General features: G+C 36.2%; 1 protein-coding gene across 1 annotated transcript in view; it reads left to right on the top strand.

The window, feature by feature from the left end:
- LOC123666296 overlaps window positions 1-26795 on the top strand; it is a 69798-nt gene that overhangs the window by 28969 nt on the left and 14034 nt on the right. The window contains exons 2-7 of the mRNA XM_045600454.1: window positions 13966-14063; window positions 15740-15907; window positions 19012-19125; window positions 20071-20224; window positions 21626-21771; window positions 24027-24117. Coding sequence (XP_045456410.1) covers window positions 13966-14063; window positions 15740-15907; window positions 19012-19125; window positions 20071-20224; window positions 21626-21771; window positions 24027-24117 — 771 coding nt within the window. The remainder of the gene's footprint in view (window positions 1-13965; window positions 14064-15739; window positions 15908-19011; window positions 19126-20070; window positions 20225-21625; window positions 21772-24026; window positions 24118-26795) is intronic.

Here is a 26795-nt window from a genome sequence, read left to right as displayed (position 1 = left end):
TAGAAAAAAAAATTGGTGTTTGCAAAATACCGTAAAAATAAGGTAGCTGGGAAATTATTTTTAACTAGTTGGCAGCGACGTAATCCTTCCCTTTACGTAAATAGTAGATCTTTGTCCGTCCAATATCCACGAAGTGTTTATTTTAGCGATGGTTATTACATAATGTATTTACGTTATAAATTTGATTTGTTTTGATTTAGCATGTAAAATAAAATCCCACAAATAATTTTGTAATTGTCTCAATATAAATTGTATATATTATTATTAAAAAGAACTTAATAGATAAAGCGTATTATTCGGTGCAGGATTACATAGTTGATAAAGATGTGTGGACTTGAATGAAACCGTATTCCATGCAAGATATTACTAACTTCCTGCTAAAACACAGATTATATATTACTAGCTGACCTGGCGAACTTCGTATCACCTTATTTTTTTCTGAAATATAATAATAACATAATATATCAAAATAAAATATAGCCTATCTTTTAAGTTGGATCAAACTGCACACGGTGTGCAAATTTGACTAAAATCGGTTAAGTAGTTTAGGAGTCCATTGAGGACAAACATTGTGACATGAGATTTATATATATTAAGATTTTCAAAACAGTAACTGCGGAGTTTCTTGCCGATTCCTCTCCGCAGAATCTATATTCCGAATCGGTGGTAGCTTTACTTTTACAAAAATAATAAACACCTTAAAATTTTTAATTTTAAAATGACGATTCGAAAGTTCTCTCCTATTTGAATAAAGTTATTTTTGATTTTGATTTTGAACATCTCACTGCTGGACGTAGGCCCTTTTCTCTATGTAAGTAGATGTGTTATATTAGTGACGACTTCCAAAATTTTAAATTACAAAATTAAAAATTATAATACAAACACATAAATCCTTCTTTATTTTTAATGAATTTTTCGTAAAGCATATCTTAGGTATTTTTTTTTACACCTTGGGTTACATTATTAGAGTTTTAGTAAGGATCCCTATTTTTTTTTTTTTTTTGAAAATATAATACAACCCGTGTCACTCACGGATACGCCATTTTTGGCGCGAGCTTGTGGACGCCTGTCCAGCAGTGGACTGCAATAGGCTGTAGTGATGATGGTGATGATGATGATAGATTATTAATTGATTAAGTATTTATTTTTCTTTGTTGTTTTTTGTTATTTTTTTCTAATTTTTTTTGTTATTTTTTTTTCTATTTACAACCATGTCAAAAAACGAACAGCGAAAAAATTGGAATTGTTTAAGTCTTTGCAGTCGCGAGCTATGCGTGTACATACATTTCGGATATTAATTTTAATTCTTATTACATCAACTATCTGCCAGTGAAAGTCCTGTTAAAAGTGGTCCAGCTGTTTCAGAGATTAGCCGGAACAAACAGACAGATAGACAGACAGACATAAAAATTGTAAAAAATGTTATTTTGATATATGTACCGTGTATACATCCATATGCATTTATTAAAAAGCGGTTATTTTAATTAAACCGACTTCAAATAAGGAGGAGGTTACTCAATTCGACCGTATATATATAAGGTGTCCGGTAATTAATGAATAACCCCGCAGGTGCTTATGGAAGGGCACAGGGCCAACCCAGAAAAAAAAAAAATAAATCTATCTGCAAGGGTCTAGGATTTATTTAAAAAAAAAATAAGTACGAAATTACGACACCTTTGTTCAAACTTTTGGGCACTGCGGCTGCAAATTCAATAATAACGAATTGATTTTCTCTGGAAATACCGTTTGGAGTACCGCTCCAGCGAGGTTCGAACCCCGCTGGAGCGGTTAATTTTTGATATATTAAAAAATGTTTAGAATGTAATTGAAGTTGGTTTTTTTCGTGTGCGAGCAAACACAATTATATTACAAACATACACTGCAATTTTATTTATTTGTAAATATATATCATGAAGTATATTATATAATACAGTAATTTATTAAATGCCATCCTTATATATGTGTGAAGGTTGAACCAATGAGGTCATACAGTTTTCCGCCTTTCTGATAGTGATATTATAGGCGTTGGTTTATATGATTCTAAATTGCTGAACCCCTAGACTGCATTAGAAAAATATTGTATGCATTTTATATTCTCTACGTAAATAAATAATTTAAAAATTAATAAAGTCAACAAATAGTTTAACATATTTCATTTGTTTCTGGTTCGTTTCAGGTGACTGTCGATCGATATAAGTATTTTTATTTTGCTAAATTTAAAACTCGAAAGCAACTGGCCCTACTAAATCCTTTTTTTTTTGTAGAAGATTTCTTATGGAGTGAAAAATATCAGAAAATGTTACGATCATTTTAACTTTACGCATTTACTTAACGGTTCAATGGGAGAACGTCTGGCGGGTCAGAATTTATATTTTAGTAAAATTGTATATAAATATGAACAATACAACACAACATAAATTGTATATAATTAAAAACTGAATTTAAATATGCAATATTTTAGGGATAACTCAAAAACTACTCGTGAAATGTTACTCAAATTTAATTGGGACTACAATATTACAAGCACCAGCTGGCGAATAAAGAAAAAAAAAATGAAATGAAATATATTTTTTTTATTTTTATATTTCTTGATTATAATGCAGACACAGGTTTATTTTCTATTAGCGACCCGCCCCGACTTCGCACGGGTGCAAAAACTATAAGTTTTCCTCTTCTATATTATGCACGTATTATACACATAAACCTTCCTCTGGAATCACTCTATTTTCTAAAGAAAACCGCATCAAAATCCGTTGCGTAGTTTTAAAGATCCAAGCATTCAGACAGCGGGTAGCGACTTTGTTTTAATACTATGTGGTGATACTTGATGGATATTTATCGCAGCTTGTAAACAACTATAGGATTGGATTACATACCGCTTACGCCGCCAGTTTATTATAAAACTAGATGTTTACTCGCGTTAATTTGAGGAAAATCTTACAAAAATATAGCCTATAGCCTTCATCGGTAAATGAATTAACTAACACTAAAATAATTTTCGCCGCGTTGGCGCAACGGTTTCAGCCATGGATTGTACCTGTTGCGTTGGCGGTTGCGGGTTCGATCCCCGCTCATGCCAAACATTTGTATTGGCTATACAGGTGTTAGCCGTGGTCTGGGTGTTTGTGCAGTCCTTGTGGCTCTCACCACCGTGCCTCGCAGAGCACGTTAAGCCGTCGGTCCCGGTTGTTATCATGTACACCTGATAGCGATCGTTACCCGTAGGAGGGAATATATCCGCCAACCCGCATTGGAGCAGCGTGGTGGATTGAGCTCTGATCCTTCTCCTACATGGGGAAAGAGGCCTATGCCCAGTAGTGGGATATTACAGGCTGAAGCGTGAAGCGTAAAATAATTTTCAATTCGGTTCAGTAGTAAATAGACACCTCACACACAACGGCTTCACTATGATTTACTCCCGTCAGGTCAGGGGTCTGGAAACCCCCAATAGACAAACACAAACGCACAGACCTCTACAGACTCAAAACAAAATGTATACCATGTGCGGGGATCGTACCCGCAACAGTCAACGCAATAGCAGCAACCCAGCGCTGTGACCGTTGCGCTAACGCGTCGTCAAAAATAGTTCCCGATATTAGCGCGTTCAAACAAACTCATCAGCTTTATTAGTTTAGATTAACGATACATTTTCAGTATTCCGTAGACAGACGTAAATAGGTTTCCAATACTAAACCCCATGGTCTTGGAACCTTAAATAGCCTTTTTAATCGACTTTAAAAAAGTAGGAGGTTGTCAATTCGACTGTATTTTTTATGTATGTTACCTGCGAACTTTTTCTGAATGAACCGATTTCGATGTTTCTTTTTTTAATTGAACGGTGGAGTTTCATATATGGTGCCATTTAAATTTGATTTAGATATGATAAGTAATTTTTGAGTTATATCTAATAATGCGTATCGACTTGACAATTTTTCGTCTACCTACGTTACATTATTGGTCGATGTAGTTGAAGTCGTTTTTTTTTCGTTTGTGAGCTAACATAAATTTATGATTTTAAATAGTTGTCGCTGCAGAGGTCACCTAACAGCTGATCTAATTAGTAAAGAATTTGGCTATTTCCATAAAAATTATAACATTCCATAGTTTGCATGTGTGATTGCATTGTTGCATGGAATAATAACATTCGTTACAACACGCATGCATTTGCAAAATCGAATCAATAATAATGTATTTATGCTGTTGATAACTACTACATATACAAAATGAATTGTTTTAATACTTTGACTAGCCAGTTGTCGCAGTTTTTTTTTATGTTACTACGTCGGCAAACAAGCGTACGGCTCACCTGGTGGTAAGCGATTACCGTAGCTTATAGACACCTGCAACACCAGAAGCATCGCAAGCGCGTTGCCGACCCCATCCCTCGACTGTCCCTCCATGTCTCTGTGTTATTAGTGTTATTTAGCTGTGATCTTCTGTGATGTGGAGTTACTTCCCCAGTCGGGCTGCTCCAGATTTTGAGCAGAATATTTTCTGCTGTGCACTACCTCAGTTAATACATATGTGATTCGTAATAAGCTATATATAGCCATGGATGTGGCTCGAGAAATTGGAGAGCGCAGGTATTCGCGCCTATTAAAATTTCGTTCATAAGAAGATGTAGAGCCTGTATTAGAGTAGATGGCAAAGAATTTGAACGTTTATTATAGAACTACGTATTTGAAAGTGTTTTTTAATAATGATAATAATAATAATTATTATACACTTTATTGTACACCAAAAACAGATATAATACATATCAAAGAAAGAAAAAAATATATTGACAATATATTCATTAGGTACAAAGGGCGGCCTTATCGCTAAAAGCGATCTCTTCCAGGCAACCTTAGGGCAAAGGAAATGGTCTAGCGTCAGCATAGGTGTACAAGTTACGACAAATTTATTATAAATAAATTTTTTAAATTATTAACAACACTCTAACTACCCTAAAATACACTTTCACTGATTTTCGAAATAAAATTCTTATTTTATTATTTGTTTTGGTTATAAGAAAAATAGGGCTAGAGAAACACAGGTAGCGATAACTCGGTAATTTAGCAATAAAAAAATCAAGTAAAATACCATTTAAGAAACTTCATGAAATAGGTGTGTTTTTTAAACTATGTGCCACTTAGGTCCCCCTACGTTTTTAACTGACTTCCAAAAAAGGAGGAGGTTTCAATTCGACTGTTTTTTTTTATGTATGTTACATCAGAACTTTTGACCGGGTGGACCGATTTTCGACAATTTTTTTTTAATCGAATTGTGGTGTGTGTCAATTGGTCCCATTTAAATTTACTAGAGATTTAGAACTACTTTTCGAGTTATATCTAATAATGCGTTTTTACTTGACGCTTTTTTCGTCGACCTACGTTGTATTATACCACATAACTTTTTACTGGATGTACCGATTTTGATAATTCTTTTTTTGTTGGAAAGCAGATATCCCTAGTTTGGTACCATGATAAGGAAACCAGGATCTGATGATGGAATCCCAGAGAAATCGAGGGAAACTTTCGAAAATCTGCAATAACTTTTTACTGGGTGTACCGATTTTGATAATTCTTTGTTTGTTGGAAAGGGGATATCCCTAGTTTAGTACCATGATAAGGAAAACAGGATCTGATGATGGGATCCCAGATAAATCGAGGGAAACTCTCGAAAATCCGCAATAACTTTTAACTGGGTATACCGATTTTGATAATATTTAATTTAATCGAAAGCTGATGTTTATCATGTCACATATAAATTTTATCGAGATCTGATAACTACTTTTTGAGTAATCTTTGGTAACGCGTAGTTACTTGACTATTTTTTCGTCGATCTACGTTGACGTATTACTCGTCGATGTAATTGAAGTCGGTTTTTTTTTCGTTTGCGAGCAAACACAATTATTACACAAATAACTTTTTTGGGCATCCCTACGCGAGGCATCACAGGCGACAAATACTATATTCAAGTGATTCGTACATAAGGTCAGTCGGAACAATAAATGCATTTCATCGAACGGGTGACATCATGACCCACTTAGCTGTTACGCTACTAATGGCTTTTTGACCGACTTCAAAGGAGGGGTGGAGGTTGTGTGTTTTGTTAAGAATATTGTTTGTATGTGGATTTGTTGCGTAATGTGCTGTTAATCGCAATTATTCTATTGTATTATAATAAGGATTCGTTTTGATCAGGAACCGTTCAGTTGTCTAACGCATTTTCCCTGTTATTTTTCTTTTTAAACATCCCCAAAATAAATATTCAAATGATTAAAATATTTTTAAATTAAAATCATTACTTTTTTATAAGATATTAAATTAACATGGGTATTTTCAGCGTCTTCGGTGCGACAAAGCCAGCCCTGCACGGTCACCAACCCGCCTGCCCAGCGTGGTGACTATGGGCAAAACACATGAGTTCACGTCATTTTTGGCGCGTACTTGTGGAGGCCTATGTCCAGCAGTGGACTCTATAGGCTTTAGTGATGATGATGATGGGTATTTTCATTATTAAAATTATTTAAAACGGTGTATTATATACATATACGGGTGACTCGTGAAAGAGCCATTCGTTAGATAATGTCGAAATATCGAACTCCGAAAATTAAAAGTAAAAAACATTATTTCTTTGGTTCGAGTAAGCATCAAAAAGAACTTTAACATTGTCTTTTTAACCGACTTCAAAAAAGGAGGAGGTTCTCGAGTCGACTGTATTTTTTTTAAAGTATATTACATCAGAGCTTTTGACTGGGTAGACCGATTTCGATGAATTTTGTTTTAATCGAAAGGTGTTGCGTGTCATGTGTTTCTATTTACATTTAATTGAGATCTGACAAGTACTTTTAGAGTTATATCTAATAATGCGTATTTCCTTGACTGCTTTTCTGTCACCCGACGTTGTATACACGGTACGTATAGGTATACGTTTTTACAATTTCTGTCTGTCTGTCTGTTTATTCCGACTAATTGGCTGAGCCGATTTTGACGGGATTTTCACTTGAAAATAGCTGATGTAAAAATAAGTAACAGCCTATATTTATTTTATAAATCTCTGAACAATAATTATTTTGTTAAATTCCAATTAATCCATAATATTGAATGAACTATTATGGTTGATGCGAAGCCACGACCGATTCGGAATATAGATTCGGCTGAGAAGAAACTGCAAGAAACTTAACGATTAACTATTTATTATAGAACTGTCTACCGCATTGGGTTGGTTTGACAATCTAACATATAAAATTCTCGTGTTGCGGTGTTCGTTGCCAAACTCCTCCGAAACAGCTGGACCGCTGTTATGAAATTTTGTGTGCATATCGGATAGGTCGGAGAATCGGCCAACATCTATTTTTCATACCCATGAGCTATGGGGGGGGGGGGGGTAAAGGGGGTTTATAGCATATATGGCAAAACAACGTTTGCGGGGTCAGCTAGTAATTTTAGAAATTTCAGTCTAGCCTTAACACATTACGTCAGAAGTTAGTCACCGTCTCGAAAAATGTTAAAATTTTAAATTTCCATGAATGAGTCACGGATGCATCATATAAGGTTATATATATTTAGCGAACTGTGTCAAAATTGTGTCGTGACTTCATTTTCACTTTGTTATTCAGCTAGCTTTCCGCCCGCGGCTTCGCTCGCGTTACGTTTTACCGCTATTATATATGGCATATAGTTACGTAGAGTAACTACCGGTGAAAGAATTTTTAATTCGATCGTCTTTTGGTTTTTAATCGACTTTAAAAAAAATTAAGGAAATTTCTCAATTCGGCTGCATATACAACATTTTTTTCTGTGTTCGCGGATAACTTCGTCGTTTATGAACCGATTTTGCTGATTCTTTTTTTTTTTGTTGGAAAGGACATATCCCCAGGATGGTATCACTATAAGGAAACCAGGATCTGATGATGACATCCCAGAGGAATGGAGGGGATCCTTTGAAAACCGTAGTGGCGACAAGTGCGTTTTTTAAAAAAAATTCGTCTACTTACGTTGTATTACTTAGCGATGTAATTGAAGTCGGTTTTTTTCGTTTGCTAGCTAACACAATTAGGTATAAAAGTTATATAATATTAACAAATCAAGTGTATTAGCTAGTCTGTGAATAAAAATATTTGAATCTAGCTTTCAGATCGCCTCTTGACCTGCTTTGACTAACGAATTTGGCTGTTCCGTTTTCTCCCATTAAAATATAAAATATAGCCAATGTCAAACATGTGAAAAAAACTTTAAAATTAAAATCAAATCAAATCTTTTCCATTTATAATCTCTTCTATTTGATAAAAAAAAATATTAAATAATACTATGATAAAAAAACGTATTCATTTCGAGCAAAAATATTCTTAAAATATTAGTTTTAAAAAATATATTAGTTTTAGATATTGTAAGGAGAATAGTTCTTATTCAGTTACAATAGAATACACTTTGACATAGGACTAATATATTGCCAGGTAAAATAAATAATAGGTTGTAAGACTATTTATAAATATTAGGTTATTTTATCCGCTATCTAATATAACGAACATCTCTAGCCTTTAATAAATGAATATAAAATATATGTAACTATATCGAGCTTATTACCAATAACAGAAACGTTAAGAAAACATATGTAGCTATATCGATCTTATTAAGTACCTATAACAGAAACATTAAGTTGCTTATATTAGGCATAGACACCGTGTGTGTATAAAGAAGCATATGATAAATGATAATATTTAATTCGCTTCAGCCTGTAATATCCCACTACTGGGCATAGGCGTCTTTCCCCATGTAGGAGAATGATCAGAGCTTAATCCACCACGCTGCTCCAATGCGGCTTGGCGGATATATTCCCTACTATGAGTAACGATCGCTATCAGGTGTACATGATAACAACCGTGATCGACGGCTTAACTTGCTCTCCGAGGCACGGTGGGAAGAACCACTAGGATTGCACAAACACCCAGACCACGGCAAACACCTGCATGGCCACAAATGTTTGTCATGTGCGGGGATCGAACCCGCAACCGCCAGCGCAACAGGTAAAATCCTTTTTTCGTGGGTAGGTGCCAAATAAGTAGTAACAACAAAATTTTGTGCCAAGACTTTTATTATTTAAAAATAGTAATCTTTGTACAATTTATGTTTAATTGTGGTATTTAAGTTCCATTACCCACCAGCAAGTAATTCCTCTCACTAAAAATCACCCCTAAACATCGTTATCAATATGGATTCCTTGAAAGACACAGTGGCATCTCTGACTGAAACATTTCAAGCCCAGATGTATGAATTTCAGCAAGATTTGTTGAAGGCTTCGCCTCATGCGACTACCACATCATTGGCTGCTGACTTCGACAACTTCAAAAGGTTCATTCTTTCTGCTCTCACAGCACTCCAGCGGCAAGTCGAATTTTTGACCCTAGTTATTGACCGCCAAGAGATGAAGACTAGGCGCAAGCTGATTCTTTTCCACGGTGTCCCTGAAGACAAGGGTGAAGATACATCGGCGCGAGTTACCGGCATTGTTGCTGAGAATTTGAACCTAGCCAATTTCTCTAGTACCAGCATCAAAACCTCTTATAGATTAGGCCGTCCATCTGCAGAGAAACCGCGTCCTATTGTGGTTCGCTTTAGTGATATCGCAGTCCGTGATAAAGTCTGGTACGCCAAGACGAAGTTGAAAGGAACTGGTGTCACACAATCAGAATTCTTAACTAAGATTCGTCATGATGCATTCCTTGTGGCTAGAGAGAGGTTTGGTGTCAGTCGGTGCTGGACACGTGAAGGCACTATCTTCGTAATTACCCCGGACGGAACGCGGCATCGGGCCGAGTGTCTGGCTGACCTCGATAAAATCCCAGGATCCAGTTCGACAGAAGCGTCTAAGTCGCCGTCTAAAAACACCACTGCCGTCCAGAAACAGCCGGAAAGCAAGGTGGCTGCATCTCGACCAAAACGGGGGTTAAAGAAATAGCTTTGTGTTTTGCAGTTTACACCGTGACAGGCATCTCCTCCAGTCCTGTTATTCGTCATCGGTATTTAATTATTTAATTTGCTGTATTAACTTATATTAATTTTAATAACTCGTTACTTAGTATAAATTATGATTTTTTTTTTTGCTATTTTAACTTATTGATATTGATAGCTAGTTGATAGTGTTACCCGATGTGCACAGGTAATAGATGCATTTACTGCTATTTGATAATAGTTTTTTTGTCTATGAAATTGCGTAATTTTACTGAGACTTCTTTATATACATGTAAATGTTTTCATAGTAAGTACATGAATAGTTTAGTGATGATTTTGTAATGATTTTAGTTACGACTCATGTTCATTAATCTTTTGTTATTTTTAGTATATTAAATTACTCTCCATGCAGCTGGTGGGTGCATTGAACGGTATTTACACATATTTTATTATAATATATATACGTATAATTTTATATCAACCTATTATTATTATTATTATTATTTCTTAATTTTAATATATATTGGTTTTTAATTATTATTTATTTATTTTATTTATTTTATCATAATATATTTTTAGAAAATATTTTATTTAGTTATTTCATTAATTTATTTATATATCTTTAATATCATAAATGTCATTCATTAATGATAGTGATGCTTTTTTATCGCTATCTTCTGCTTCCGATGATTTAAGTAGTGTTGACAGTTATTATAGTATTCCATCTTTGAGCGACACGTTAGACTCCTGTTTTGCGAATACTCCTAAGAACTTCAATTTAGTACACATAAATGCACAGAGTATCCCTGCTCATTATCCAGACTTGTTGTCTTCTCTCAATAATGGCAATATTCATGGTGTCCTAGTCTCCGAGTCTTGGCTCAAACCTTGTTTGCCCTCTACTTCTTTCTCTTTACCGGGATTCCACCTGATCCGTAACGACCGCATTGGTCGGGCTGGTGGAGGGGTTGCAATATATATCCGCTCTCATATCCCTTTTAATATCATTGACACTTCGCAACCTCAGACCGACGGTGCAGAGCATCTTTTTGTGGAGGTGATTTTTTCTCATACAAAACTTCTTCTTGGTGTCTTCTATAGCCCATGCCTTACTGTTGATTACTTTAACTCATTAGAATCTTTACTTCAAAATTTAACTCCTCTGTATAGCCACACAGTGATCATGAGTGATTTTAACACCTGCCTGCTCAAAAACGATCACCGGTCTTCCCGTCTTAAAACTCTTATTAATGCGTCAAATCTTCATATCCTGCCTTTACTTGCTACTCATGCTTTTCCTAATAGTGTTCCATCTCTTTTAGATCTCATTATTGTTTCTTCCGTTGACCATGTCGAAAAACACGGTCAATGTTCTGCCGATGCATTCTCCTTTCACGATTTGTTGTATCTATCGTACAAAATTAAGCCCCCTAAACTTAAATCTAGAATTCTTCTGCAACGGAATTTTGGTGGGATGGATTTAGATAGACTCCAGAATGATGCAGCGAAAATCGATTGGTCAGTTGTCTGTAATGCAGATACAATCGACGACCAAGTGGCTGTTTTTAACTCTCTGTTAATCCAACTATATGATGTACACGCACCCATTCGTACTGTAAGGGTAAGACATCACCCTGCTCCATGGATTACTCCTGAAATTAGAAAATTACAGGAGAAAAAGGTTCGCGCAAAGTCACGATACAGATTGAATAGCTGTGAAGCTAATAGAGAGATATATATTAAGGCTCGGAATCGTTGTAATAGGGTGTGTAGAGATGCACAACGACGCCACATCTATAAATCTGTCATCGAAGAAGAAGATCCTAGTAAAGTCTGGAACTTTCTAAAATCACTGGGAGTTGGCAAAGCGCATCAGAATTATCGCTCTCAAAATTTAGACCTTAACGAGTTGAATCTCCATTTTTCCTCATCTGTTACCATTGATAGTGTGACTAAATCTTTGACAAGAAATCGACTTTCAACCTTGCCAACTCCTAATACTCCCACTTTCTTTCTTAATCAGTTGGCTGAATGTGATGTTAAGAAGAACATTTTAGCTATTAAGTCCAACTCCGTCGGATCTGACAGCATTAGTCGTAAGATGATTATTCCTCTCCTTAATTTACTTACACCCATATTAACCAAAATTTTTAATACTTCAATCTCCACTGGCTCTTTTCCGTCTACGTGGAAAGATGCTGATATTATACCTATCCCGAAAAAACTTAATCCATCATCCCTGTCCGAATATCGTCCCATTTCTATTCTTCCCTTTTTCTCCAAAGTCTTCGAGCGCCTTGTGTATAATCAACTTAACCTATTCCTTTTGAAACACAGTCTCCTAAATACCTCGCAATCCGGTTTCCGTCCTGGTCATAGTACGACTACTGCACTTGTCAAAATAACTGACGATATACGATCTAGCATGGATAGGCGCGAGGTTACAGTATTGACGTTGCTTGATTTCAGTAACGCTTTCAGTACTGTAGACTTTGATATACTTTGTGACATTATGCGTTCTCTTAACATATCTCCAGAGGCCACTGATTGGTTTCAAAGTTACTTACAGGGTCGCCGGCAGCGAATTAAATTGAATGACACATTTTCAAACTGGTCATTGGTTGCTGCTGGTGTCCCCCAGGGTGGTGTGCTCTCCCCTCTATTATTTTCTATATTTATTAATTCCATTTGTAATATTATAACTTCTCTCTACCACCTCTATGCAGACGATCTCCAAATATACTCTCATTCTACTGTAAGTGACTTGCCTCAATGTGTTTCTCGTATAAATGGTGATCTACTTGCCATTACCACATGGAGTAAAGCTTACGGATTAGTAGTAAATCCAACCAAAACTAAGACTATAATTATAGGAAGTTCTAAATTAATTAGCCGTATAAATCGATCTCAACTACCTCCTGTAATTTTTAATGGTATTGTAATTCCATATAGTGAAAGTGTGAAGAATCTTGGCGTTATTTTTGATCAACATCTATCATGGGGCCCACAGATTTGTGAAGTCAGTCGTAAAGTTTTTGCTTCGGCTGGATCTCTTCGCAGGCTGCGTAATCTACTTCCAATTCCCACCAAAATTGCTCTTGCAAATAGTCTTCTATTACCAATTCTGGACTACGCAGACACATGTTATCTTGACATTACTGAAGAGCAGATTAATAAACTTGAGCGAATCCAGAATTTATGTATACGATTCGTATTTGGACTTCGTAAATATGATCATATCTCTGAATTCCGTAAAAAACTTAAGTGGCTCCCTATTCGCTTTCGCAGAAATACGCATATTCTTAACTTACTTTACTCTATTCTATTTAACCCTGTTGCACCTGCTTATCTAAAGCAACGATTTAAATTCCTTAGTGATATCCATGAACGCAGTCTTCGCTCTGAGAATACCTTACTTCTTGAAATTCCCCCTCACTCCTCTTCCTTTTATTCTAAATCTTTCACTGTTCAAGCTTCTCGACTTTGGAATTCTTTACCCTTGCATATTAGACGTGTACAATCGCTTTCTATTTTTAAAAAGGCTGTCAGGAAGCATTATCTTGATATTCAACGTGAATAAAATTATATATATATACATATGTATGTATGTTTGTATGTATGTGTTTGTGTATGTATATGTTTATGTATATATGTATGTATATGTGTATGTATGTATGTACGTATGTATGTATTTATGTATATGTTTATGTATGTATGTATGTAAATAAGTAAATATATTCAAACGTTTATGTCTCAATTTGTACACCTACACTGACACAATACCATCTCCTCTGCCCCTAGGTTGCCTGGAAGAGATCGCTTTTTAGCGATAAGGCCGCCCTTTGTGCCTGATGATACTCTGTTTAAGTTCATAATATGTATTATTTCTGTTTTGGTGTACAATAAAGTGTATTGTTATGTTATGTTATGTTACAATCCATGGCTGTGATCGCTGCGTCAACGCGGCGTCAATATAATATTTAATTATACATCCTTAAGAACATAATAAAAATTATTCTTTCTGTTGCAGTGCCCACAACGACGCGTGCGCAGCTCGCAGCGGAGTACCTCGAGTACTGTCGATCGAATAGTACGCCACCTATCGACTCCGTGCTTCAACAGATACGGGTAATACCTTCAAACCATAGACATATCCTGTAAACCATCCCACTGTTAGCCAAAACTTTCTCTCCTTACCGAATAATGGTGGAAGCTTTATTTGCTACGTTGCTATATCAAGGAACTTAACTTGTCTGTAAACATTTCATTTCTAGGCTGAGATATCTTCATAGACGAAACCATTATCATTACAGCCTATACAGTCCACTGCTGGACATAGGCCTCCACAAGTTTACGCCAAAAATAACGTGAACTCATGTGTGTTGCCCATAGTCACCACGCTGGGCAGGCGGGTTGGTGACCGCAGTACGAAATAATAGACGAAAGGTAGAAGCTTAATCGATTCTGCTGGTCTACTGCGGGTAGTCGGATAATTTTCTTATCACGAGTAGCGATCCGCAGGACCGACGATGTCCGTAAGATAGCCGGTGAAATCTGGACGATACCGACACTTGCGGAAATACCGGGATGTCAGACGCGAACTTCGGAAATCCTATGTCCAGCAGTGGACTGCAATAGACTGAAATGATGAATGATGATCTTATGTGCAAGCCCAGATATAAAACACTGCTAGATAAAATATTTATAAAACGGTTTCTTACTAATAGCTTTTCCATCCATATTTCCAGGAACTCCCGAAAAACACAATCGGTGGTACGAACAGGGTATTGGCGGCTAATTTCCCTTGCATGAGTAACGATCGCTATCACGTGTCAATGATAGCAACCGGGATCGACGCTTTACGTGCTCTCGAAGGGATGTTGGGAAGAACCAGAACTACGTATTCCAAGAACAGAAACGCATTTGTATAAAAAGAACAGCAATAGAGCAGAAATTGTTTCACTGCATCAGAACTCTCGATCATTCCAGTTATGTCCAGCAATCTCACACCTAGTTACTACTATCCTTGGTAATTTCGGATTGTCTGGGTTTTAACTAAATCTACAAGAATCTTCCTTACAATATTATTGCAATTAGCTCCCAACGGTTCCAGCGTGGGTAATTGCTAACCCACACAACCTGATATAATTTTACAAATTGTTATCCGCGCGCTCGTAGACTTCAAGATCTATAGAATTTATGTTTTTTGGTTTTCTTCCCTACAATGGGTAGAACCCAACTGGTTTTCTTCCCTAAATAATGGTAAATGGGTAGAACCCAACATCCATTTTATAAATTATTACTACTTTACTGCAATCTATAATATTGTTTCACTGGTTACCGATAAAGTTTCAGATAGTTATCCGACGTATATCGCTAACCAATAAATAGAAGTTGTCGAAATTGTCACCACCAAACTCTTGTTTCGTTACTTACGTCTGTGAAGCCAAAAGTTGTACTTTATTAGTAGATTTGAAGCGTGATAGTCCATCAGTAACTTATGTTTCAATTCATTCCGAGTCCGCGTGTTGGCAAACGCAGTGTGAAAATGTCCTCTGGCCCGCAGAACCGACGATCTCCTTAATATAGCCGGTGGAAGCTGGATGAAATGTCTGGTGCGAACTTGAGGAATCTTATGTCCAGCAGTGGACTGCAATAGGCTGAAATGATGAATGATGAACTTATGTTCAAACAAATTTTATCAGTAACCTGTGTAACAGATAACAGTCCCAGATATAAAATACTGCTGGACAATAATTTTATAAGGCGGTTTCTTATAGTAGGTTTTCCATCCATATTTCCAGGAACTCCCGGAAAACACAATCGGCGGTACGACCAGGGCGCCTCGGCTGTTGCTCTCAGATTGCTCACTCCTCGGAACGGCTCCGACTGACGCTCTCGAGGCTCTGATGAGAAAGGTTCAGTTCAGGAAAGTGGAACTCGACCACACAGATATCGATGATGAGGGAGCTGTGAGTATACTGTTATGACTTTCAAATATGTATTATATATACTGGAACAAGCCATTCACGCAGTTTGTACTGATTCTGCTTTCAGCAGGCTTACTCTTGAAACTCAATCCTATTTGAAATTAGGATTGGGATCGAGAACTTGTCAATCGGTACTCTTGAACACTACACTAGCGCACGATTTGACTCAATTACAGTGGAATTTTAGGTAACTAATAGAAATTGGGATTTCTCGATCTTAAGCATTTTTTGCACTCTTGACAATATTTTGACTTTGACTATCGATTTGGAAATCGTGTTTGGGATCGAATTTACTCGTTCAATCAACAATATCACAATCACAGTATTTTGTTAAAATAGAACTAAATACTTAACAATTAATTAGCTTTTTATCCTCTTTTAACCTAAGGTAGCAATTTTTAAATATAAATCACAGTATTTATGTTTCTAATATTTAAATAAAATTCACAGTATTTAAGTCTCTAATATGTTTTGTTTAAACTATATTAATAAACTTTTGTATTCCCTAATTTAAGCTTAACACTGGTAAAATTGAAGAAATTATTACAGAAGTAAATAAAGAAAGAAGATAAGTTATAAATATAAATTAAGAAAATACGTAATTGAGATAATTTGAAATTTGAAAGTCTCAAAATTGCGCCAGTCATAAGCTTTTTTTTAACAACAATACACATTATGTCAGAAGGTATAATATATCTTGCGTTTTTATGCTTAAAAAATCAGTTTTAGGCTTAATTTAACGAATTACAATATAGTAGATAATAATTAATTATTATAAAAAACATAAAATTTTATGAGTTAAATTTTATTTTCTTATTATTTTTTATTATAATGGCTACACCGGAAACCGATCGTCAATTCGATTCCAATTTCAATTCAATTGAAAGCTCGATTTGGTCAAGAGTACCAAAATATTACAGATTGGAACTGGAACTGTATTGAATTCGTGTTTTTGTGAGATTGGGATTGAAGTCAAAAGTAAGCCTACTGGTCTGTCAGCTGTCTGAGTGTAATCTAATATATAAAATTCTCGTGTCGCGGTGTTTGTAGTTAAACTCCTCCGAAACGGCTTGACCGATTCTCATGAAATTTTGTGTGCATATTGGGTATGTCTAAGAATCGAACAACATCTATTTCTCACCCCCCCCCAAATTTTTTTTAATTTTTAGATACATTATTTAGTTTTTATGTTTTCATGATACAACATTAAAAAATACATACAAACCTAAATTTTCAACCCTCTACGATCAACCCCTACTTTTAAATAGCGTTTAGCGGCAAGACAACGTTTGCCGAGTCAGCTACTATTATATATATATATATATATATATATATATATATATATATATATATATATATATATAGCTGACCCCGCAACCGTTGTTTTGCCACATAAGCCCTGCCCCCTTAATCTTCTAGACCTACCATATCGATATCGATATCGATGCACGTAAAATTTCCTAAAAATCTGTCCAGCCGTTTCGGAGGAGTAATTTAACTAACATTGTGACACGAGAATTTTATATATAACTAGCTGACCTGGCAAACTTCGTATCGCCTTATTTTTTTTCTTAAATATAATAATTACATATATCTAAACAAAATATACCCTATCTTTCAAGTTGGATCAAACTGCACACGGTGTGCAAATTTGATTAAAATCGGTTAAGTAGTTTGAGTTCGTCGCGGACAAACATTGTGACACAAGATTTATATATATTAAGATATATAATTCTTATATGTAGATTTCGGCTGTTAGCTATAATACAAGCATTAAATTTCTTACCTTAGAAACGGATAACCTTGTGTATTGTTATATAATAAGGAAAGAAAGAATTTATGTATGCTAATATTGTGGAGAGGTGATATTTGATTTTTGTGTTTTTTAATAATTTATGATGAATTAAAATCAAAATGCTACATTATCACCGAGCGACATTGGCCATATTTTAACGGGAGCAAATGGAACAGTCAAAACCTTGTAACCTTTTTTTAATATAACTAAGTCGGCAAACAAGCAGTATTATTTAGCTTTGATCTTCGGTAAGGTCGAGGTACTTACCCCAGTCGGGCAGCTCCAGATTTTGAGCAGGAAATTTCCCGCCGAGCGCTACCTCAGTTAAACATATTAACCATATGTACACATATAATAAAACTTACCAGTCTGTGTCTGATGAGAGATATGTAGGAAAAATGAATAAAGAGGATCTTTATCAGAACAAAGAAGCAAGATTTGTTTTTTGAATTTCTGATGTCCTGTACGGGTTACCGCACATTCAGCAATTAGATTACCTTTGCAATTTAATAACCTCCTTTAATTTAGGTTCTTATTAAATTGCTGTATTGCATATACCAAAAATCATCGATCGACTTTCGTTGGGTTTGGTTAACCTTACGACCTTATCTCATATGTCGTATCTCACTCACATAGTCATTCTGTACCTTCAAACAATACTCGTCTATATTTCGGTATTTGTTCCTGCGTTACTCAAAATCTTCAGCGTGAAATTAGACGCTCAGAACCTTCCACTTTTTGAAGATTCGTCCTGAATGCCAAGAATGTCCACCATGAGATTGCGCTTTGAAATTTGTAAGCCAGTAAGCATTCATCATCATTATCATCATCACAACAGCCTTTCGCAGTCCACTACTGGACATAGGCCTCCACAAGTTCACGCCAAAAATGGCGTGAACTCATGTGTTTTGACCACAGTCGCCACGCTGGGCAGACGGGTTGGTGACCGCAGGGCTGGCTTTGTCGCACCGAAAACGCTGCTGCCCGTCTTCGGCCAGCGTATTTCAAAGCCAGCAGTTGGATGGTTATCCCGCCATCGGTCGGCTTTTTAAGTTCCAAGGTAGTAGTGAAACTGTGTTATCCCTTAGTCGCCTCTTAAGACACCCACGGGCAGAGAGGGGGTGGCTATATTCTTTGATGCCATAACCACACGGCATAAAACGGCAGTAAGCATAAGTTGCTTTTTTATTTATTAAAATGTTTGTATGTATGGGCTTTACCCGAGCGTTATTAAAGTGGGCCCCAAATATCGAGGCTCAATTCCTAATTTTTGTAATGTATATATTTTCAGGAAGCGTTATTTGATATGATCGAATATTATGAAAGTGCGACGGCGCTGTGCATCGTCGGGCCGAGACAGTTCGGTGTGCGAGGCTGGCAGGCTGCATCCAGAATGATAAAGAAGGTACCATTTTAAATAAATAGAAGATGGAAGTTCCTCCCGACCAACGAACCACGGTAGAATGAGTATCGTATGTCCAGAAACACCCAAAACATACTCACACTTATCACGAGCAGAGACGAACTGGTGAACTCTGAATTTTTTTTTGATATCATATCAAAAATCGACCGTTCTAGCGGGGATCGAACCTGCATCTCCGACTGACCGTGTCGGCGCTCTAGCCAATTAAACTATAGAACGATGTACCCGTTTGGTCGAAATTTTTGATATGAGATTAATAAATGTTCAGAGTTTGCCTGTTCGTCTTCGTGTCAGGTTCGGACGCCGCTGGAACGGTCGATTTTTGATATGATATTAAGTAATGTTTAGAATTCCCTCGTGTGTGAACAGTGGCTTCAATTGTCATCGACAAGTACAGAAAGATAGCGTTGGTAGTCAAATAAATATTCAATTAAATACGCATTATTAGAGATAAGTCAAGAAGTAAGCGTTAGTTCTCGATGAAATTAAAATGGGGTCACATAATAAACAAGATGATTAAGAAAAATATACGCTTGAATTTATAATCTCCTTTAAAAAAATACATTCACAAATACCCAGACAGCGAAAATAATCTCTCAAACGACCTACTGCTGAGCAATAGACCATGGTGGGTTCGACCATAATCCGTCTTGTTAATGTTCTTCTGTGGATTAGTGAAATAACCATTTATTATTCCCTCAAAAATTATAGATTATAATATGTCTACTTAAATTTTTTCTTGGTCACTATTTTCGCTCTGGTTTTATTGATTTTTTTCCTTCGTTACGAACGGCTCTCCGCTCCACTGCGGATTGGCTGACGATTTCGTGTGAGCTGTATTATGTACGCAGTGGAACGTTCGTGTCTCTACGATTATTATCGAAGCTAGCGACAGTACGAGTGAAGCGAACCGCCGTCCCTCCGCAGAGCACGGCGCTGTCGGAGCTGGAGGTGTCGGGCGGGCCGCTGGAGGCGCCCCACGCGCCGGTGCTGGCGCGCGCGCTCAAGCCCGCCTCGTGCCGCCTGCGCGCGCTCGCGCTGCAGCGCGCGCAGCTGGCCGGCGAGCCGCTGCTGTGCCTCGGTGAGCTGGGCTACTCGTCTGTTTGTTCCGTCGGGCTACTTAGCTGCTTGGGGAGAGGGGGGGGGGGGGGCGTAAAGTCATAGGAAACTTTACTGAATAATCCTACTAAATTTTACTGAGGTAGGGCTCAAAATCTGGAACAGCCCGACTGGGGTAGTACCTCGACCTTACAGAAGATCACGGCTAAATAATACTGTTTTCAAGCAGTATTGTGTTCCTGTTGGTGAGTAAGGTGACTAGAGCTCCTGGGGGGGTTGGCGATTGGGTTGGCAACACGCTTGCGATGCTTCTAGTGTTGCTGGCGTCTATAAACCACGGTAATCTCTTACCATCAGGTGAGCCGTACGCTTGTTTGCCGACCTAGTGACAAAAAAAAGGAAATATTTGGATGTGTGACATTATTGGAACGAAAGTTCCTTACGGCAGGCTTGACATTTGGCTGGGCGAGCGAACTGAAAAAAATGTGATACTAAAACCGCAAGAAAAATATATAACAGTCACACGACTGTATAATATGACGTTTGTAAAACTAAAATATTACTAGTAAACTTTTTTTAAATTATTTACGTAATTTTATACTGTTGACAAAAATAAATAAAGACATATGTTTTTTTATTTCACTTAATAGTTTGAATTATTATTTAAAAAAAAATCAAGAACTGGAAAATATTAAAATTCAACATTTATTTTTCAAATTGTGTTGCTTCTATACTATCCGGAGGAACTTCGTTCCTACTTGGTGTCCCATGACACCACATAATTTTTATCTCAAACCTCTGACATAAATTATTGCTTACGCAATCATTTGGTTCCTATATTATTAAATATAAGGGTCATCCTACTGTATTGAACAGAGATAGATATCAGTTAGGTTAGTTTGTAGGATTAAGTTTGTTATAATATTAATAAAACCTTAGAGACTATTTTCTTTTAATTTTAATTGGAAGTCTCCTGAGGATGCCTTTCATAATTAACATTTAACGAACGTGCCTTAATGAGTGACACACATTCAAACACACACGCACGCACGCACTCAAAGATTTTCTTTCCAATATAATAATAGACTATAAAACATCACGTTATGACTCGCTTCAGCCTATAATATCCCACACAGCATAGGCCTCTTTTCCCATGTAGGAGAAAAATCAGAGCTTAATCCGCCACGCTGCTCCAATGCGGGTTGACGGATATATTCCCTACTATGAGTAACAATCGCTATCAGGTGTACATGATAACAACCGGGACCGACGGCTTAACGTGCTCTGCGAGGCACCGTGGAGAGACCCAAGGACTACACAAACATCCAGACCACGGCAAACACCCGTACGAACATTACAAATGTTCGTCATGTGCACATACCATACACACATTATGACTCATAACTACACGTTTCTCTTACAGTGATAGCTCTGAAGACGAACGCGTCGGTCCGGGAACTGAGGCTGGGAGATAACAACCTGTCGTCCAAAGACGCGGCGCAGGTGGCGTCCTTGCTGCGGTACAACACGAGAATACAGCTGTTGGACTTGTCGAATAATCAAATTCAGGTAAAAAGAAAAATAAAGGGTAAAATGGTAATGCTATTAAAGTTATTATCTTTTAATATTGATGTCTGTGCATACTTGCAAGTTTCATGCGTACGTACCATGTACATGGGGTCTTCGAGTATTACGTAAGCAGAATTTTAGTAATTTTTAACCTCCATCTCCCACTTGTCAGTGAAGTCACTAAAACTCTACTCTCCTATCCCATCCTTACATAAACATTGGTATATACATTTTTAAATATATGCCGATTTCTTGTCTGTCTCTGTCTGAATTTAATGCACAATTAATATTCCAAAATTTATAGAAAACTAGACCCCTTATCATCAAAAATAAGCAAAACAAAGACCCCCTTCGGTGCTTACGTAATACTTGAATGACCCCATACCTATATGCGTGCTTGCGTGAATAGAGGCTCAAACTGAAATATACGAATATAACGAAAATACTTTTGTGTGTAGTGTAATATACCAAGTTAATAATATTATAAAATCATCAAGAATCAGGCAGTAATTTTATTAAATTACTAGCGACCCGCCCCGGTTTCGCACGGTTGAAAAAACTATCCGTGTTCCTACCATATTATGCATGTATTATACATAAACCTTCCTCTGGAATCATTCTATTTACTAACGAAAACCGCATCAAAATCCGTTGCGTAGTTTCAAAGATCTAAGCATACAGACAGCGGGAAGCGACTTCGTTTTATACTATGTAATGAAGAGGAAAATGATACGTCGAGTGAGATATGGTGTCCAATATCCCCCATATTGGATTCCCTATCTCACTCGACGTAAAACGTATGTTGGTTATTTATTGTTTGAGCTGCGCGCATCCGTAGCGCTTTTGATTCTACAAATTGTTCGACGAATCCAACACCTATAATGTTCGCATGTGTAGGTACGGTGCAGAACTAGAGCTGCCCTACTAGGAAAATACCTAAACCTTACAGCTAGCAGACAGATATTGACTATAGTACGTTTAACGAGCCGAGATACCAAATGTAAACAAACCAAATGCGAGGTCATTCAACTATGCAGGGTTTTTTAACCTTTTTATTACTTACACAATTTTTTAAAATGTAAAATATGTTTATAATTTGATAATTACTGAATTTAATATAATTAATTAAATATAATTATGTATTTAAGATTTGATACTTCTTAAATAATAATTATCGAAATATAAAAATCACCCGAGCGCTTCAGGACACGAAATGAAATAAAAATAAATAATACAAAAGGGCCGTACGCGGTCCGATTGTTTTCAAGGCCAGTGAAAATATCGTTCGACCTTGCAGAGAGACGTGCAGCAGATAGCAAACAAACAAGATAGAAAGAGATAGAATACATTTTGTTTGTTCCGTCGTCGCTACGAAAAAATGATGGGCTTTGTTTACATTTGGTATCTCTTCTCGTTGAACAGACTTTAGCCCGTTGGCGCAGTTTGTAGTGACCCTGCTTTCTGCTCCGAGGGTTGTGGGTTCGATTCCCACCCCGAGTCTGGGTGTAATATAAATATTTATTTATATATATATTATTTATAAGTATGTTTATCGAAAAAAATATGTAGCACAAGCACATAACATACTATAACACAAGCATTAAGTTGCTTACTTTAGGAATAAACGACCGCGTGTGTATTGTGTAGATATTTAAAAAAAATATATGTTCAGAAATTACAAAGGAATGTGTGGGTGTATACTTTTTCATCAATCAGTATTTTGTAAGGGGGAAAAAAAGAAAAAACCGTCAGCGTCGTATCACGTCCTAGTTTTACTAGGCAGTCACAGGACTGTCGATCTGTAGTAATAATGAAAAATTGCCTGTGGTATTATTATAATGCATGCATGATTAACTAAAGGCGTGGGCATTTTGAGCCCGTGGATGTGAATTTTTAAATAAATTAAAATAAAATAAAAAACTTACAGCTAAATAACACTGCTTTCAAACAGTGTCGTGTTCCTGTGATGAGTTAGATAGCCAGAGATCCTTGGAAATGTCGGGAGTAGGGTCGGTAAAGCGCTGGCGATGTATCAGATATTGCAAATGTCCATAGGCTACGGTAACATACCATCAGGTTGCCGTTCTCTTATTTGCCACTCTAGCCATAAAATAAATTAACATCATATAACATACACACACGGTCGTCTGTTCCTATGGTAAGCAACTTAATGCTTGTGTTACAGGTAACAACCGGCTGTTATAACTATACTAAAACTATACTTTAAAAAAAATTGTACTCTTTTATTGTTTCAGGATTCAGGTTTAGGATTTATAGCAGATGCACTAGTTAGCCAAACGGCGCACTCTCCTCCATCGCCTTCAACTATCTCCCCGTCGAGTCGTGGTTAGTATTTCAGTTCAATAAAACAACATTCCACTAGAACACTAACACAAATCATATGCTCACCTACCTCTAGTCCACCAGTACCCAAAAAATATGACAGATTAAAAACTTAACACTCCGTACTAACTTCATGTCAAAAAAATGGTAATAGGTATCGTCAAGGATATTGAGAAAAAACCATTGTGCAAAATCGCATACACATAATAGTTTTTATTTTTTTTTTTTCAGTACAAAATACAATAAAATTGACTGCTTTTACGAAACCGCCATGCAAGTGAAACTTTAGTGAATAAAAATATTTACATTAATACAAAGATCAGAACACACAAATACTGCGGAACACTTGCAACATACGATAAAAAAATTTTGGGCGATAGAATAAAAGTTTCAATTTAATAAATTCAATATATTTAGTACCAGTTCTGTGTCTAGTAACTGTATTTAAATCCCCGTACATAAAATTTTGAAAGTAAAGTTGAAGGTTAGCGCTCAATATCCCGTGATGACTATAACAAATAAAAATAAAGCCATTGGAGGCCATCTATAAATTACATCAAACGAATTTTACGATTTTTTGATTACCACACGTTAAGTCCCCCACCCCAACATGTAACGTAGTCTATGGCAGGCCTCCGATGTCGGAAATTGAAAGTAAATACAACATGTACCTAATAATTAGTATTAATTTCACATATTCATTTGCATTTATCTATTAATGTCACTCGCAAAACTTATACTAACTTATACTTGTTCGAACCACAGTCTAGTACATACAATACTGATAAAATGTTACTAACAAAGGCTGTAAAAATCAGTGTCGTATGAATTATCTTAAATATCGGTAGATTCAGTTATAAAAATATAAAAATTCCCGACGGCCTTATTATGGTTCCCATCTAAACTTATACATGTGCTGTAAAATGAAGTGCTTTGGCCTAAATTTTTAAAATATTGTTATTTTTAATGTGAATAGATTATAAAAAGGGTTTCGGTAGTTTTAGAACTAAAATATAGTTACAAATTTTAGGTTAAATATATAGGATGTTCGACAAATTTTAGGTTAAATATATAGGGTGTTCGACAAATTTTAGGTTAAATATATATGGTGTTCGACTCCTAATTGCGTTTCTTCAAATTGCGGGTTCTATAGGTGTTATTAGATTTTATTTTTATTTTATTTTATTTTTATTTGGGAAATATATAATTTTATATTACATTATTATATTATGACTAATTATAAATACCTGAAATCAATAAAGTTTCCACTATTAGCTAATACATACAACAGAACTATAACATAATGCTTGGGAGAAAAGAAAAAAAAAATGGAATTTTTTTTATAACATTGCGTGAAACAATCTTTGGGAGACAAAAAAATAACAAAAAAATGGAGATTTTTTTTTGTTAAATCTAAGGAAAAATCTCGTAATCTAAGTAGGCGTCCCGCTTGTATCTTCCTATTTTGCAATTAAAAATATCAGTTTCCTGTCGAGTCCCACGTAAAAAAAAAAATCCTTACTAACCAACTTCCGAAAAGGAGGAGGTTCTCAATTTGATTGTATTTTTTTTTAATGTAACTTACCTTGGATTAGTTTTTTGTTTTTGACTGGGTGGAGCGATTTTGATGTTTTTTTTTTTTAGTCGGAAGTTTGTGCGTGTCATGTGGTCCCATTTAAATTTAATTGAGATCTAACAAGTTATTTTGTAGTTATATCTAATAATGCGTATTTACTGAAAATTTTTTCTTCGACCTACGTTGTATTATGCCGCATAACTTTTCACTGAGTATACCGATTTTTATGATTCTTGTTTTAATCGAAAGCTGATAATTGTCTTTTAGTCCCATTTAAATTTTATCATGATATAAAGGGTACTATTTGAGTAATCTTTGATGCGATGAATGCGCATTTACTTGACTGTTTCATCGACTACAGTAATAAAACGTTATTACTTGTCGAAGTACCTAATTGAAATCGTTTTTTTTTTCCTTTGATGTTACACGTATATAATAATTAAAGTAAAACCACACTGATTTTTATTGCTTGCTAAGTACCTCACAATTAAAACGCTATTGTACTTGTGTTAGAAACGGCTCACTCACCACCCTCGCCACCAATGAACTCTCCGTTCTTCAGCTGCGGTGAGTACACTAAGTCCACCAGTATACTAATCAACCAGCATTCTTCTCACACTGGTACATTATTTCACCAGCACACTTGTCCACTTGCCCGCCAGTACACAATCAATCAACACCAGTCCACTAGTACACTAAACAACCGCTTTCAGAAAAATGTATTAGTGGAGAACCACTAGTACATTATTCCACCAACACACTAGTCCACTAGTACACCAATTAACCAGCACACTTGTACTATACACAGCAGTATACTAATCTACAGCACACCAGTCCACCAGTATACTAAACAACCGCTTTCAGAAGAATATACTAGTGGAGACCCACTAGTAAATTATTCTACCAGCACACTAGTCCACAAGTATATCAATCAACCAGTTTTCTATTCCTCTAGTTCACTAGCCCACTATAAAATAGTTTACAACCCCACAAGTACATACTAGTACTTTTACACCAGTACACTATTCCAATATGATATTAATCCACCAAAACTCATTAGTCTGCCGTGTAGTAGTCATAATGACATATTTTTTTTTTATGTCAC

This window comes from Melitaea cinxia, chromosome 25 (assembly GCF_905220565.1).
Source record: "Melitaea cinxia chromosome 25, ilMelCinx1.1, whole genome shotgun sequence".
Lineage (NCBI taxonomy): Eukaryota > Metazoa > Arthropoda > Insecta > Lepidoptera > Nymphalidae > Melitaea > Melitaea cinxia.
This window is presented reverse-complemented; position numbering and strand designations above follow the sequence as displayed.